The 17,149-nt window shown below is 36.8% G+C and overlaps 1 protein-coding gene across 22 annotated transcripts in view; it reads left to right on the forward strand.

Annotated features, from left to right (window-relative positions):
• Window positions 1-17,149, forward strand: part of Dlg1 (discs large MAGUK scaffold protein 1) — a 201,106-nt gene that overhangs the window by 153,800 nt on the left and 30,157 nt on the right. For all 22 annotated transcript variants that reach the window (XM_029470482.2, XM_029470484.2, XM_021185184.3 and 19 more), the window contains 4 exons: window positions 774-876; window positions 7,527-7,641; window positions 9,438-9,614; window positions 14,244-14,313. In XM_029470482.2, the coding sequence (XP_029326342.1) occupies window positions 774-876; window positions 7,527-7,641; window positions 9,438-9,614; window positions 14,244-14,313 (465 nt within the window). The remainder of the gene's footprint in view (window positions 1-773; window positions 877-7,526; window positions 7,642-9,437; window positions 9,615-14,243; window positions 14,314-17,149) is intronic.

Raw genomic sequence — 17,149 nt, forward strand, 5'->3', positions numbered from 1 at the left:
TCTCTGAAGGTGTAATGCCTTGCTTCATAAACATAAGTGTATTAGTGCATTCCAGAGGTAAAAATAAAATGTAATAATTCTTCAGGAGTCAAATTGCACCCGATGCAAGTTCCTTTATTAAAAATTATTTCTGGCCAGGCGGTGGTGGCATACTCCTTTAATCCCAGCACTTGGGAGGCAGAGGCAGGCAGATTTCTGAGTTTGAGGCCAGCCTGGTCTACAGAGTGAGTTCCAGGACAGCCAGGGCTACACAGAGAAACCCTGTCTCAGCCCCCCCCCCAAATTATTTCTAATAGTATTTACATCTATTGTTGTTTAAATTGGAAATCTGAACTATGCTTAAGCAATTGCTTTCTTGTTACAGCAAAAGAATGGAAGTCTTAGTCTGAAAGAAAGAAAGAAAAATTAAACTGAGTTGAACTGGAGGGTTAAAACTGCTACAGATAAAAATCAGCTTCCTTTCCATGGCTTGAGTTACTAGCAAAATGAATTATGCAGAATAATAACACTTGTTATTAGCTGGGTTGTTATTATTAGCTTGGTAGCCAGCCTTCTGACTTCCATCTGAGGAAATGCTGGACTTTCTTCTCTTAACATTGAACAACGTGTTTTTGTTAGTGAATCAGATTATTTGAAATAATCATGTATGTTTTACTATATGATATATTTAAACAATAAAGGTACTGTAACCTGTACCTACTCCCACAATGGGCCACTGTGATGTCTAGTCAAAGATTATATTTTCTTAAATTAGTATTTGATTTTATTTACAGGTAAACAGTGTTGACCTCAGAGCTGCAAGTCACGAACAAGCAGCAGCTGCACTAAAGAATGCAGGCCAAGCCGTCACTATCGTCGCACAGTATCGACCCGAAGGTGAGACAGTTTTGTTGCCTATTACTACTGGACAGTTTAGTTATTTTTAAAAATAATCTTAAATTCTTCCTTTCGGTAATGAATTTTATTTATTTTATTTTTTACCTTTTTTATTCTGCAGCAAGCGTTCATGTAGCCTTGGTTATCCTTGAAATCAGTGTGTTCCGAGGATAATCTTGACCTGAGCCCCCTGCCTCCATCTCCAGATGCTGCAGTTAGAGTTGATTGCCACCATACCTGTTTTTATACTGTGCTGGGCATCAAGTCACGGCTTTTTATTCACACTAGGCAACAGCTCTGCAGCTGAGCTTCATTCCTGAAGCTTAAGAATATCTCGTTTTAGCCAGGCGTGGTGGCACACGCCTTTGATCCCAGCACTTGGGAGGCAGAGGCAGGTGGATTTCTGAGTTCAAGGCCAGCCTGGTCTACAGAGTGAGTTCCAGGACAACCAGGGCTACACAGAGAAACCCTGTCTCGGAAAACCAAAAAAAAAAAAAAAAAAGAATGTCTCATTTTCTAATTTTATCTTCTCATGTGTTTTTCAGTTTGTCAATTTAGTATTTGTCCAGTCTAAACAAATTCATTTTCCAGGTCAGAAATATTTTTCATTAGAATTAGAACACTTCATCTGCCAATTGTTGAGATTGTACCATTATTTGAATTAATTTTCAAGTTTCTTTTTAATCTGACTTTTAATTTACCACATCTAACTATCTCTTTTACTAACTCATTGATTCAAAAAAGAGTAATAAAAACTGTAAGTAAAAATAATGCTGCTGCCAAAGAAAATGAAGTTATTCAGAATCTTTTCTTTTAAATTAGATTATACTTATTAATAACAGATAGATACTTCCTAGTAGTCTTTATTGTTATTTACAATAGAAGAATAAAGTTTGTGGCATACTGTCTTTCTCGAGAGTAAAGCATCACAACGGAGTTGGACTAGATTCCTAGGGGGAGAAAGTGATGATGGAAAACTGGAGGCGGTCCATAGTGAGCATGCATAAGGCTGCATTACCATCAGCATTACAGGTCAGCAGGAAAGAAAGCCTCAGCAGGATTCATGCGTTTGAAAACCCAGAAGGATATATTAGAAACATGCTCACTGATGTTCATAAACAACATAAGGAAGGAAAATGAGGCGGCTGAAGGAGCAAAATGAAGTGGTTTATAATTTAGGCATTAAATGAAATACTGAAAATAAATAATTACCAGCTATTTTACTTACTCTAGTTTTCTTGTTCCAGCAAAGTTCAACTCAGAGTAGTAAGTAATTTAAGAGCACCTAGCCTGGGTGTTCATAACATTCCTATGAAGGTAATTAATGCCGAGCAGAGAGCAGCAGCAAAGCTTGGCAACAGGTGCAGGTGACATGAAGTTCAACCTCGGCTTCCTTAACAGTTCACTTTGACAGAAACCCTGCGAAGTGTAAGTGTAAGAGCAGAGTTAGAGATGAGTGAAAGCTAGCACACCCAGACACTGTGTACAGTGCGCACAGTAGGAAGCTAGAACAAAAAGAGAGAAAAGCGGAAATATTAGAAGTTTTGGTTTGTTTGGATTTTAGTTTGTTGTTGAGTTTGGGTTTTCGGTTTTTTTGGTGTTTTTGTCTTTCTTTTTTTGGCTTTTCAAGACAGGGTCTCTGTGTAGCAGAGCCCTGGCTGTTGTGCACTTGCTTTGTAGACCAGGCTGACCTTGAACTCTCAGAGAACCGCCAAGTATGGCAGTGTTTTCAAAGGAAAACAAATGTATCTATGCAACATGTGCATAATTAGCAGGTTGTGTTACTGTATTTATGTGTTGTGTGTGTGACAATAACAATAAAAGGAAGACATGAGTTACAGAAAGAGGAGGAGGAGGACGTGGGAGGGGCTAGAGGGGGGAAAGGGAAGAGGGACGTGGTGTGATTATAATTTAATTCTTTTATCTAAAAATCCTTCAGAAAGTAAATACATGTTTGGAATTTCAATTCAGTACGTTCATAAGAACTTCCTGCTAACTGGAAGCATTGTGTGATGGAACACAGCGCATACAGTTGAGTTTTTATGGCCTTTGAGTTACCTAAGCCTGGCACATGCCCCATATGGAGCCTGTTCACTGGCCACTCAGCCTTTCCTGTCATCACTGAGTGTCCCCAGGGATTTCCCTTTTCCTCTTTCTTTGGTGCTTAATCTTATTTTGTGATTTCTTTTTGTTTGTTTGTTTGTTTGTTTTTCGAGTATTTTGTGATTTCTAAGCATCTGTTAATATCATCTTTCAAGCTGGTTTTGTTTTGTTTCGTTTTGTTTTGTTTGAGAGGGTCAGTCTGGCGAAGTACTATTCTGAAGAATACTGAAAGATAGTGCTATTCTAGTTGTAATTTTTAAAAATTTTTTGAATAAAAGAGAATTCTTTTTGTTTGGTTATTCAAGTAGTATTTAGTATATGTTTCCCATTCCAGATTGGTTTCTTTATATGGATTTGTCTTATATATGTTTAGTATTTTCCAAATTTTCCTGAATACCAAACTTGTGGATCCTAAAGTGTGAATGGGGCTAGGGTGGCATTAAACATTATCTCTCCTCAATAAGCATGCACATTCTATTTTTGTTGTTTCAAATAACTTTAATATGTTATATGAAATATATGTTTTAGTCCAACAGTTTCAGAAATGCTGGCAAACATTTTCTGTGTGACGCCTAGCCTGTTCTTTCCTGGTAGCAGCTCTGCTAAGAGTTTGAAGGATTTCTAGGAGAAGGGTGCCCACGACCAAAAAAAAGGGGGACAGAGTTCTCCCCAGAGGAAATATATCCAGAATGGTTAATAGTGGAGATAGGATGACAGGTGTGAACTGATTAAATGAAGTAACATTGAGAAATGTGTGGAAAATGATCATAAAGAAAATATTACAAGGAATTCTTAGTAGTGATGACTATAAATATAAAAATGACAAAACACATCATACATTTAAGAACTTAGCAGTAATCACTCCAGTGCCCGATCGTAAATGTTTCCTAGTACCTGAGACTGTTGACTCCTTATCAGGAAAGCGCTCTCCTGCCTCACTGTAAAATGGAATGTGCTTTTTATGCAGAAAATTTTCAATTTTCTAAAATGATGAATGTCTAAAATTGCCCAAGGCTTATCATAATCAACCCCTCAAGTGGAAAATAGCAGTGGCCTACCTGAAATGTAGTGAACATATTGTTAAATATTGTGGAGCTCTTAGAACCATGAGAGTTTTCAAACCATCCTAAAAAGTGCTAACTTGGAACTAGTAAGTTACTTTCCTTTAAGAGCAGTGTCTGTTTGAGGGGATTTTGCTAACTAATTGTTACAGATAGGCTTTTGCTAAAAGTAAAATTGTTACAGGGTTTTGCTGCGTAGCCCTATAGTTCCAGAGCTATGAAGGCAGAGACATGAGTCACAAGCTCAAACTGTCCTCGACATAGTGAGTAAATTAAAAAACAAAAAAATATATATATATATAATGCTAAAATATTTTTAAAACAGAAGTAATGCACTTTGAAAAACCCATCTCTTGTTTTTGAGGATGATTGCTAAAATACTAAAAGCACAGAATGGTTAGAGCTGGGGTTATAGTGCCTGCTTGGTTCTACTGCTTGGAAGGTTGGTGCAGGAGGATAGCAGGTGTGAGGACACTCTAGGCTGCACAGTGAGTCTGTGTTTCAGAACCAAATAAGCAGCACAGGAAACCCTGGAGCCAGGCGCGGTGGCTCAGTGACATCAAGCACTCATACAAGATGCAAATTTAATCCAGAACCCACAGTTGATGTCCTCTGACCATCAAGTCATGACACATGTATGCTCACAGCAGTTATCAATACAGTCACTTAAAAATCAGAAGCATAGATTCAATGGTACTACTAGAAAATGAAATGGTAGATTTAATGCCCCATTAGGACAGCGAAACTAAAATTTATTAACAGCCTGTAACAAAACTAGGTGGAACTCTTCATAAACCCCAAAATAAAAACTGATGTAAGCAAGCTATAAAGAGCTACCAAGCCCTGTGATATCACCCGCAGTACAGGGCAAAGCAACGGGAGAGACATAGGGTATAGTGTAATAGCATGACAAGGTTTTGTGTAGTCTGCCTACTGAGTGCAATGGATTTGCAGGCATCGGGCTACAACAGCCAACTGTAACTCACTCTCTGTTAATAGGGTAAATACATAATGAAATAGGAGCTCTCAGCATATTAGATCATATCTTTGAACAATTGGCAGAAACAACAAAAAAAGAAGCTTCAGTCTAGAAGGGTGAAGCCATTACAAAGCCTACCCAAAATTCCAAAATTTTAGGGAAAGCTAAGTCAGTCAGTCTCTCCCCTCCTCTCCCCTCTCCCCTCCTCTTCCCCTCTCCCCCCTCCCCACCTCCTCTCTCTCCTCTCTCCCTCCCCACCACGTTCCAGGGCTTAAAAAAAGTTTCTAGAAACTTAAATTTTAGATAAAAATGAACAGATCAGGACTAAATCACATAGGAACCTGCTTGAAAACTGAAAATAAGAATCAGAATAATTTCTTCACAAACAAGTACATGCCAGAAAACACATGCTTAAACAAATGATGTATTTACATAATAGTCTTGGGATATGCAAAGAACAGACAGTGACTTCATAGAATCAGAAATGTCCTGAAAATAATAAAACACTGTATTTAACTGGGACTGGTATTTCCTAAGGGGGAGTAAGGAAACTGGGGAAACGTTTTTTAATTGAAGCTAGAGAGCTTTCTCTTCCACAACCTGATCACTTAAGTCCCACAGTCATTAGGAAGAGCAGAGCAGGGCCCACTTCGGGGCTAGTTGGGGGCAGGGAGTGCTGTAGTAGTCCGCTGGACCGGCCCACCAGCAGGGCTTCCTGTCGGGCTGTCCCAGTTTGAGCAGTAAGCACACGCAGGAGAGTAGTGATAATGATGAGAGCAGTCACTTGGTTGTGTTCAGAAACATAAAGGGGATGTACATGCTAAGCTGGTATTACCCATGGTTTTTATGAGTTAAATACAAAGAGGAAAAAAGCTAAATATATATTCTGTGACATTGGGTTAAAACTAGAAAATTGAGTATGAACTCAATTTTCAGTTTCAGTAGATGTAAATTCAGTTATAAACATCTTTATGTGCATATATAAATATCTGATATGTCTTACCCCTGATACTACAGTCACACCCCAGTAGTAATGAGCATACATAGCCCCTAGATCTTGCTTTCTGATCTAAATCTATTCTCTTTAAAAACTGAGGCTTGGGCTGGTGAGATGGCTCAGTGGATAAGAGCACCCGACTGCTCTTCCGAAGGTCCAGAGTTCAAATCCCAGCAACCACATGGTGGCTCACAACCATCTTTAACGAGATCTGACTCCCTCTTCTGGAGTGTCTGAAGACAGCTACAGTGTACTTACATATAATAATAAATAAATCTTTAAAAAAAAAAAAACTGAGGCTTTTGGAACAGATGCCTGGCTTCCAGATTCAGGCAGAGAAAATACGTTATTTTATGATACTCTGTGCCAAAAAGTACAATACTCAAGCAATGATAGAAACATAACCAAAAAAAAAAATTTCAATATGGAACAAGACATACAAATTGACAATGTCTGTTTCAAATTACTGATATACTAAGTATAACCTACTAAATAAGTTAGGAGTCCTTACCAATGTTCGTTAAATGACTAATTAAAAGCTTAATGGGCTAGTGAGATGATCAAGTAAAGGCAGGACCAAGCCTGATGATCTGCGTTCAGCCCCTAATTCACACAGTAAAACAAGAGAGCCAGTGTCCTCAAATTGTCTTTTGACAAGTTGGGTCCACACAGGGTTCATGGGATCTATACACCCTACCTCAACATACAATAAATAACTAGGCTTTGTTTTTTAAGAGTTAAGAGATGTATACATATTTAATAACTCACTTGAAAGAGAGAGATAACCCATCAGGCACCTCTTATCAAGTGGTCAAAGACAATAACATTATCGGACTTAGTAACAAGACAGATGAAAGTTTCGGTAGGTTACATGGGGGCATCATAGCCTCAGTCTGTGTAGACACATCAGAAAAAAACAAATTAGAAGATACTGTACATCATCCAAAAAAGATACTGTTGTAAGTCCCAGCTTTTGAGCAGGCTCACAGTTCCAGGGGATAGATTAAAATAGCCATTTGTCAAAAAAATTTTAATGTTTTTTAAGTTTTATGAATGTTACTTCTGATTGCCTTTTTTGTCATTTCAGCAATTTAAAAATTACAAAATAGTTATTTACACCTATTGGCTAGTTTGGATTTTTTCCCATTGTTATTCTACATAAGTTCTACATTTGAAAGTAAGTAGCTAGTTTTTCTTAAGAAAATTTTATCCATCAAAGTATCTGACTTTTTAAATTAAAAACTGGAATAATTCCTATTTTCAACTTTACATCCAAATGAAAATATAATATAAAATTGCTAGTATTATTTGATTCATAGAGTTGCCTTAAATGTGACTTGAACAACAATATCCTCTACCAGCCAGTTCTGATTTCCAGTAGCTAGAAGCTTACTGCTGTGTTAAACTTCCAGCCTACTTGGTCAATTTTAAGACATTATATATAGCTTATGTTTTATCTTTAAAAACTTGTTTTTAGGAATATTTAGGTTTTTTTTTTTTTCTCCATCAGAGTACAGTCGTTTTGAAGCTAAAATCCATGACTTACGGGAGCAGATGATGAACAGCAGTGTCAGTTCAGGGTCAGGGTCTCTTCGAACCAGCCAGAAGCGCTCCCTCTATGTCAGGTAAGCGTCGGTGGGACTGTGACATAATCTAATTGTGTAAGCAGATCCTGTTTGTCTGTCTGTTTACTGTGACTAACTTGGATTTTCTATAGAAAAGTTCAGTGCAAACCAATAAAAAAAAACATTTTCATGAGTGATTTTTCTGACATTATACTCTCAAGATTTGGAATATTTTAACTTTAATAACGTAAATTATGTGACCTTTTGAATTAATAGTGGTATAAAAAAGAAATAATTGTAGACTATCAAAGATAATTTAGGTTGATGTTTTGGTAATGACTATATGAGCTTGGTTAGATTGTATTTCCTTGTATATACTCTATGCATAAAACAACAAAATAAAGTACTACTATGAAAGACTAAAGTGTTGAGAAGTGTGAAAAGGTTTTACCTTAATTTTCAGTTTTCAGATTAAGATAAAATAATAGCTGTTTAGTATTTCAGTCTGATTGCCACAGTTCTCTCTGGTTCTCTCTTCGCCTGTTTGCTGCGTGTGCTTGGGGTCACACTATTTCTCCCTGCTGTTCAGGATCAGACTCACGGGCAAGTGCACACCTCAGTCCAGCCCTTTCTTGGACTTTTAAGAGAGTTTATTTGGACTTAAGAATTAAGTTTAAATATTGTATGTTAATTAGCAAATTTCCTTTTAACAAATTTTGAAGAACTTTACATTTTACTGCTGTAAATTAAATTAATACAATATCTTTTTAAAATAACTTGGCAATTTGTACTTAATTTTCATTGATAATGACTTTCAAACTAATATTATTTCTACATTTGCAAACAAGTGGAAGAAGTAATTAGCTGGCAGAGTAATCACTATATTGATATCAACTTGTATACTTGCATATCTAGCTAGTTTATCTATGGGTGGGAGGCTTTTCCCTAAATATCTAATCAAAGTAGATAAAAATGTTTATATTTTATTTTTTAGACTAGCTATATAATTTCTCATTTACAAATCTAATATAATTTGTTATATTTTAGTTAATGAAATTTGGGGATGCCAATGTTTTTATTTTTATTCTTTATCGTGAGATGGGGGTCACTATGTTACCAAAGCTCACCCTGGACTACTAGACTCAAGCAGCCTCCATGGTAGCTGAAAGTACAGATGTAACCCAGTGTGCCCAGAGATTTTTTTAAATTTCCCTTACACACGTTACTAAACCTGATGGAATCCTCAGAACAGCTCTACAGTGTGTCAGTTTTAGCCCCGTCTAATAAGAGGGAAAAAGCAGAGGGAAGCCAAATAAGCTGTCAGAGTAAAGCAAAGGGCAGCATACCAGGAAGTGTGCTGGGTTCAGCACTGAGACCACCCTCTAAAGCCCTCTATGTCACTGTCCAGTAGAAGCCGTGAGTGAATCACCAGTGTCAGTTTCATTTCCTAGACAACACAGTAAGAAAGCACTAAGATAAGAAGTCACATCTCAGCACCGAGGAGGCTGAGGCAAGAAGACTGAAGTTGGGACCTGTGGCAATTCATACACATACTCATATTCAATGCAGCAATTTCCGGTCTCAAATAAATAATCCAGCATGCAGTCTATCCTAAAACACTCAAAGCAATAAATAATAGACTTAGACTGTTTCCATTACAGAGTGATTTCTGTGATTTCTTTGTTGTTGTTGTTGTTGTTACTATCTTATATATAATGTAAAATCAAGCCTAACCTTTTTATACTATACTAATAACTTCTCTGTACAAATTATGTATACTTCTGTGATCCCATGAATTTTTAAAATTGATTAGTACCACAGTAACAAGTGGTTATGAACTTTTTTCTTGAGTCTAGAGCCCTTTTTGATTATGACAAGACTAAGGACAGTGGGCTTCCCAGTCAAGGACTGAACTTCAGCTTTGGAGACATTCTCCATGTTATCAATGCTTCTGACGACGAGTGGTGGCAAGCCAGACAGGTCACCCCAGACGGGGAGAGGGACGAAGTGGGAGTGATTCCTAGTAAACGAAGGTAAATAGGTTTTCTTATTACTTCAAAGTAGGGCATTTATATTGTTTACTTGACATTTCTCTTACTGTAGTCAAGTGCTGTGTTTCACTTCTGTGAAATATAAAATATTCTAGAGGTTACTGGAGGTTACAATTACTGGAAGTTACAAGAGAAGTAGTAGGTGGAAGAGGAATGGGAAGATGTTGGTCAGGAGATGAGGTAGTTTCAGTTATAAAAGAATAAATTCCAGAATGCTACTGTGATGAACCATAGTAACAAGACTGAAGTGTGTACTTGAAATTTGCTGAGAAAGTAGAGCCTAAGTTTTTCACCATCAAAGAATGTTTTAAAAGTAATTGCGTGAGAGGTTATTGAGGTGTGTTAAATTAATTAGCATGATTTATAGCAATTGTTTTACCTGTGCACATCAATATGTATAACAAATCAAACTATGGGGGGGGGTGTGAGTGTGTGTGTGTGTGTGTGTGTGTGTGTAGGCTCACATGTGCATGACACACGTGTGGCAGGGCAATCTTAGCTGCCAGTCCTTGTCTTCTGCTCTGTCTGCAGCAGGATCTCTTGTTTATACTGCTTATATTGGGCTAGCTAGTCCTGTGAACTTTCAAAGATCCTCCTGTCTCTACATCACCATAGGATCACTGGAGGGATTGCAAATATACAGGACCTTTTCTTGTTTTATGTTGACTCTGAGGATCTGAGTTGTGCATCAAACAGTTTATTCTCTGAGCCATCTCCTCAGCCTTGTTTTTTGAGACATAGTGTTGCTATGTCTCACAGGCTTACTTTGAATTTTCGATGCCTTTCTATCTGAACCTTCCAAATGCCAGGTACGCAGGTATGCATTGCTATACTTAAATAGACACAATTTTAAAATGCTTTGAGCCCCATGATTAATGAATTCAAACGTTAAGAAAGGTGAATAAATTAATTAATATCTTTTCTTGAATAGTGATTCTGTGCTTTGTTTTCCATGGTGTGATTCATTACTATTTAATTCTGTCACATTTAAATGTAACCAGTGGAGATAGCATACATACTCTGTGAGTTCCAAGCAAGTCTAGGCTACATACTGACATACTCTGTCTCAAACAAACAAACAGAAAAGTAACCAATGATATGACTAGAAAATACAGTTACCAACTTATCTTTTAGGGGGCTGGAGAGAGAGTTCAGTTAAGAGCACTGGTTACTCTTCTAGAGGACTAGGTTTGATTACCCAACATGCATGAGGCCTGAGTTCAATCCCTAGGGCTGGAAAAAAAAATTAATAGAAAGAGGAGAAGAAAGGAAAATCTTGTAGTATGCTTCCTATCTTTTTATTTCATTAACCAGACTTATGTCGAGGTAGCTAGCAAACATGGTATCCTTGCTGGTTACTTCATTCACCATCAAGTTCGCTGATGAGTTGGATTTATACTTCTTTTAACTGAAAAATACCCCAAATCATCTGTCTCTCTTACGTAGCACAAACAGATAGAAATATTTTATTTTATTTGCAGTACTAATAATTGAGCCCCAGGGTTTTGTGCATGCTATACAACCGTTCCATCACTGAACTGTATCTTAAGCCCAAGAACAATATTAAAGTATTGCCAGGATTTGTAATTACTGGTTGGAGGGTTATAACTATTGTTAGCTAGAGCTATATACTTAGCAAGATCCATCTGTTGTATAATCATATGTTTGATGGAAAATGTTATTTTAGGAGTGCAGCCTTTGGCATTCTTCTTTCCTATATTATTATATAGTATGCTTTGATTCAGAAACTCCTCTCTGCCTTCTTGATTCAGTAGAAACCTCACATGTTAAATATCAAAGTTAAAGCTCCTAAAAGTCGTCCTTTGGAGCCTCATACCTTACAAAGGCTTTATGTGTGCCCTCAAGCAGAGAGAAACATGCTGACTTAGATGGGGAAAAAATGAACACACGGGATACATCTTGAAGTGTCTATCCATTCTCTGGTTCATAAGTAGTACTATAGAATATTATGTTTCTACCGTAAAATAGAGTAGGAAGACACAACACATTTGCCGTTTTGTTTAGATGTACGATAGAATGGTTTTTTGTTTATACACACTTAGATGAAGAAGCTTTCATTAGCCATCTTTCCTGTGGAAAACAGAGAGCATAAAAATACAGCCCTTTGCTCTGCTCTGCTCAGGGCCTGGGTTTCCCCTTGGCCAAAAGGTGTGGGTAGGTGCTGGGGAGGCTCCCTCCCATTATCCTCCTGCCACTTGATGTCACCATACCCTTCAGCATTTTGTGCCCACACACAAAAAAGTTTTCAAAATCTCCACATTTACACTGCACTCTGATAGCACCAATTCCATATGCACGTTCTTCCTGTTCCTCAAAGGCATGGCACTAAGAGGGATCATCAAGTGACAACCTAGGCTAATGCCCAGCCTTGTCTGCACATTAAAGAAAGGCATGGCATCCTCCTACAGTGCCATGGACTGCTCTGGACAGTTCATAACCACCAGCTTCAGGGAGATGCAGGCACCTTTATTTTTTTCTTGAGTGTTTTTAAAATTTATGTTTTCTTAAGTAAAACTCTTTTATCCAGAAATCTAATACCATGAAGAGTTATAATTCTCACACTTCTTGATTTTATTTCAGGAATAGCAATTACAAATACTATCTATTTGCTGAATAAAAGAAGGATTTGAATGGTAAATGTTCAATTAATTAATTCTAGGTTAGTGGTACCCTCAGTAAGGACTGGAACAAGTTTACAAATTACTCATGCCACAGACTCCCAAGTATTCTTCTGGAGTAGTGAAGAACATAGGGCTTTAATTGATGAGTGTTAAGATTCTCTTGCACCCATAATAAAATATTAGCTAGATAGTTTTCATAGGCTGTTCTGCTAGTTTACCTGCAATATGCTATCATACTTAAAAGCTGTAATTTAAAGGTTTATAAAAAGTTTCATTTATGTGAAACCACATTTGCATGATTTAGATTGATGTCACTGTATCTAAAGTTTTTGGGTTTTTTAATTTGCATATTTGGGTAGGAGACCCTTTTATTGTTTGTTTGAGAAACAATAAAATATAGCCCAATGTAGCTAGAACTCACTCTGTCATACAGACTGACCTCAAGCTCACAATAATCCTCCTGCTCACCTTCTTGCATAAAGAGATTATAGGAATGAGCCTCCATGCTCAATATATAGATAAAAGAAAATTCAAAATTCAACATTTTTTAAAGTCCTCCCAGCATCTGTTAACCTGTTCCCAAAGTTACCTTTCACTCAGAGACATAAGGAACGCAAGTTACCTGTTGTCTCCCTTCCACAGTACTTTCCAGCTCTGGCTTGTACACTGCTACATCTTTATACATACAGATTATTGGAATTAAACTTAATTTTTTTCCACATGGTTTTACATTTCAGAGCTACAGAACAGTACAAAAATTTTCAAGATAATAATTATTATTATAATATCCAAGATCTTAATTGTATTATTACATCCAAATTGAGTTTTGCTACACTTTCTTTGTCCCTCAAGCTTTATTTTCATCATATATGTCCTATGGTAAGCTAGTGTTTAAAAGAAAGAAGGAATCCTAGAAACTGACTAAAGTCAGAAGTGATGGCTGACTTTTCAATGTAATTAGGGGACTGAATGCATGTAAGTGTGTACTTGTGTACTGTGGTTTAGTACTAAAGAGCTTTCTTCACAGTAAAGTAGCTCATCTATCTGCAGGCTTGAGGAATTTTAGAATAAGTGGTGTCAACCAAGGCTCTTAATTATATTGGACTTACTAGGGAGTGGTGGGGTAGCTTGGTCTATAAAGTGCCACACAAATGTCACACGCACATAAAAATGTCAGGTTCTAGCCGGGCAGTGGTGGCGCACGCCTTTAATCCCAGCACTTGGGAGGCAGAGGCAGGTGGATTTATGAGTTCGAGGCCAACCTGGTCTACAGAGTGAGTTCCAGGACAGCCAGGGCTATACAGAGAAACCCTGTCTCGAAAAAATACCAAAAAAAAAAAAAAAAAAAGTCAGGTTCAGGACAGTACATACCAGGAATTCCAACAGACAGGACGATCTCTGGAGTGTGCTTGGCCAAATTGGTAAACTGTAGACTTAGTGGGAAACCTGCCTCAAAAAAGTAGGATGAGAGCTGAAGAGATGGCTCAGTAGTTAAGAGCATATACTGCAGAGGACCCAAGCTTGATTCCCAACATCTAAGTCATGTATGCTTATGACTTTAGCTCCCAGAGGACCCCACTCTTCTATCCTTCCTGAGTGCCTACACACTTGTCCTTTCTTACATACATACATTCAACTAAATGTATTCTTAGTGGTAAGGAGCAAGTAAGGAAGACATCTAACATTGACGTTTAACTTCAACATATACGTGCATACATAAAAATCTTTACAGAGAAAAATATTATTACCAGGAATAGTAATGTAGACCTGTAAATTCCAACTACTCAGAAGGCTAAGATAAGGTTTTGAATCAACATCTTCACATCAGTCTTGGACACATTGTTAAACTCCAGCTTAAAAACAGAAGAAAAAATTCTAGACATCAGGACTCAGTACTAGAAAATAAGTCTAACATAAATATGGCTTAGGATTCAGTCTCCAGTAACAAAGACCTTCTGTACTTTGACAGAGTTGAGAAGAAAGAACGAGCCCGATTAAAAACGGTGAAATTCAATTCTAAAACAAGAGGAGATAAAGGGGTGAGTATACGAAATCTTGTACATTTCCATCATTTTTATTTTGGCTCTATTGTTAAAATGAGAAGACTCACCATAAGAATTAACTGAACAGCTCTTGCCACAGATTAGAGTAGTAGTAATCTCTCACTATCAGAAACCTATTCTGCAGGCCTTTTCTGATTATGTCATTTGATAGATTCTTAGTAACTTTTAATCAGTATTATTTTTATAAATGATACGAATTTAGCTTCCAGTGGTTTAACTAGACTGTGTTAGTTGAATTGATGATGCACACTTATAATCCCATAGAGAAATAGACAGGCAACACGCATCTTGTAATTGCATGTATTTTGGAACAGCCAGTTTAATGGTTCTTCTATACTGTACTTCCATTAAATATTATTACCTGCTGGGCATGGTGGCACACGGCAGTTAGGAGGCAGAGGCAGACAGATTTCTGCAAACTTTAGGCCAGACTGCTCTGCATAGTGAATCTCAGGTTATCAAGAGTTACATAGTAAGACCCCGTCATTAAAGAGGGCTGGGGGGGGGGGCGTGGTTTTTTAATTTAAGTCATAGTGTAAGTTTACAAGTTGTTACAGGTGAAGCCATGTAGAGAGGTCTTTGCTCTGTATCCCCTTAATCAATTTCTTACTAGAATCCAATTTTTGATGTGAAGATCATCACAAAGCTATAATCTGGGATAAAGAAAGTCAAAAGAAGGTGTATACATAGTGGGGAAATGTATAAAATTTCTTAAATATTTAGATACTTATTTTTCCATTTAGTTTAAAACTGTTCGGATGTGTGAAAATATAGCATGCTGATAGATGAGTAAGATAGAACAGGTCTCAGCTATACGATATACACAACTCCTCGTTACCCATAACCTGCAGGGAGAAAACTACACATGCTGCATTGAAATACTTTTCGTAATGTTTATATCTTTGGGTTTGTTTGGTTTTTTTATCTGAAGCAAATTTTAAAAGCTTTTCATTATACTTGAAATAAACATGTTTACAGCAAGTTACTTCTGTTCACTACCATCACTGGACATCAGACATCACCAGGCACTCAGTGCTTACAGCTCTACTATGTTAAAGAAATTATATCTGGATAAGTTCTATATAATTCAATTTTTCAAAGTGATAAGTTTCTATAAAATTCAGAATCACAATTACATCTTATAACCTGAAGCAATATTTAAGTTAAAAGTTTTTATTGGAAGAAAAATCCCAAGTAAATATCAGGATACTAAATAACTTAGTGTTTTCTGTACTTGTTTTATATGTATTTAAAAAGAAGTCAGTACAGTAAGCTACCAAGGAATTTAAAAAGAGGATGCATGTTTTAACTTTCCTTTCATTCTGTGAGAAGTTAACTTAATTAACGACATTTAAATCTTAGTCTTTGTTTGTTGACTGTAACCAGCTTTGTACACAGTCACTGTGTTCTAACACAGCACCAGAAGTATGCATGGTACTGAGTGGGGTAAAAAATACGCTTGCCATTGATACAGAACTGCATCTCTTTCTGTAATGTTTTCCCTTCCCTTTCCTTCCCTTTCCTTTCCATACATGATGACCTGCACATGTTTTCCATACTGACTTTAGCATTTCAGTTCCTCATTAACAGTTTTAGCACTCATTTGGCTATTTTTCAAATGCTACATTTGGAAATTATATATCTATGTTTTTAATATACCTATCATGAATTTGTGGCATTGTATCATTTCTTATGTTTATTGAAACATGACAATGATATTAAAAAATTAAAGAATAATTTCTATTGAAAATACAAAAAAGCTGAAGGTTTTTCTTCCTATCTCTTCAGTTTTGTATTTTCCACACACTTTTTTTAATTGTTTGCTTATGCTACTTATATATTTATATTTGCACTTTTAATAAGTTCTTCACCTGGGTGACATTAAATTAGTATAATTAATATATTTCTTAACTAACACACATCTTTCTATCCTGTATTACAGTGTCCTTGAGATATCTCTTTGGCTAACTGGAAAGATAACAAAAATCAAAACATTTTAAACTACATGTTTCTTTGGTTGTGTGCTAGGAAACTGACTCTGACCACTATATATGCAGTAAACAGGGTAAATAACCTTTTTTAAAAAAATAAAAATCAATTTTATTAAAAACTACAAGCTTAAGCCAGCGATTCTCATGCCAAAAAAAAAAGAGAGAGAGAGAAAGATTACCTTATTTTCCTGCTAAAACTTAAATTTTCTTTCTAAAATTTAGCCTCAAGCAAGTACTTTTAATCACATGATGCTACTTGACAGCTTATAAAATAACTGCCCAAGCAGACTTAGTGCATGCAGCCCTGCTCCTCACAACAGCAGTTTTAGCTTCTGCTTAGGAGTTCTCTTTTCTCCAGTTCCTTCTGACCTTCATGTTCTAAGATCATTTGTCCGGTTTATGAAATTACTCCTCTAACTTCACTTATAATGATTCCCTAAGTGTTCTCACCACATGAATATAAACAAGGACACACGGTACAGACTGATGTTCACAGGCTTCCAGTGATACACAGCAATGCCCGCTCAGCCGAGTACCATGCACTCCAAGACTATAGTGAGTGCCTGAAGCATGGATGGGACCAAACCTCTATGTGCTACATCTCTCTTACAGGTGCATGTCTGTGACAAATGTAATTTACAAAGTAGCACAGGAAATTAATACTCAATAATTATAACAATAGAATAGACTAGCCATTATTGCTACTCTTATGCTTTAGTGCATTAAATAAAATGATATTTACTTTAACATAAATACGTTGATACTAAGATACTCAGTCTGATAACAAAGACAGCTACCCAGTCACTCCTGAGTCAATAGGG

The sequence above is a fragment of the Mus caroli genome, unplaced genomic scaffold, assembly GCF_978045245.1.
Source record: "Mus caroli unplaced genomic scaffold, Mus_caroli_1 scaffold_17, whole genome shotgun sequence".
Lineage (NCBI taxonomy): Eukaryota > Metazoa > Chordata > Mammalia > Rodentia > Muridae > Mus > Mus caroli.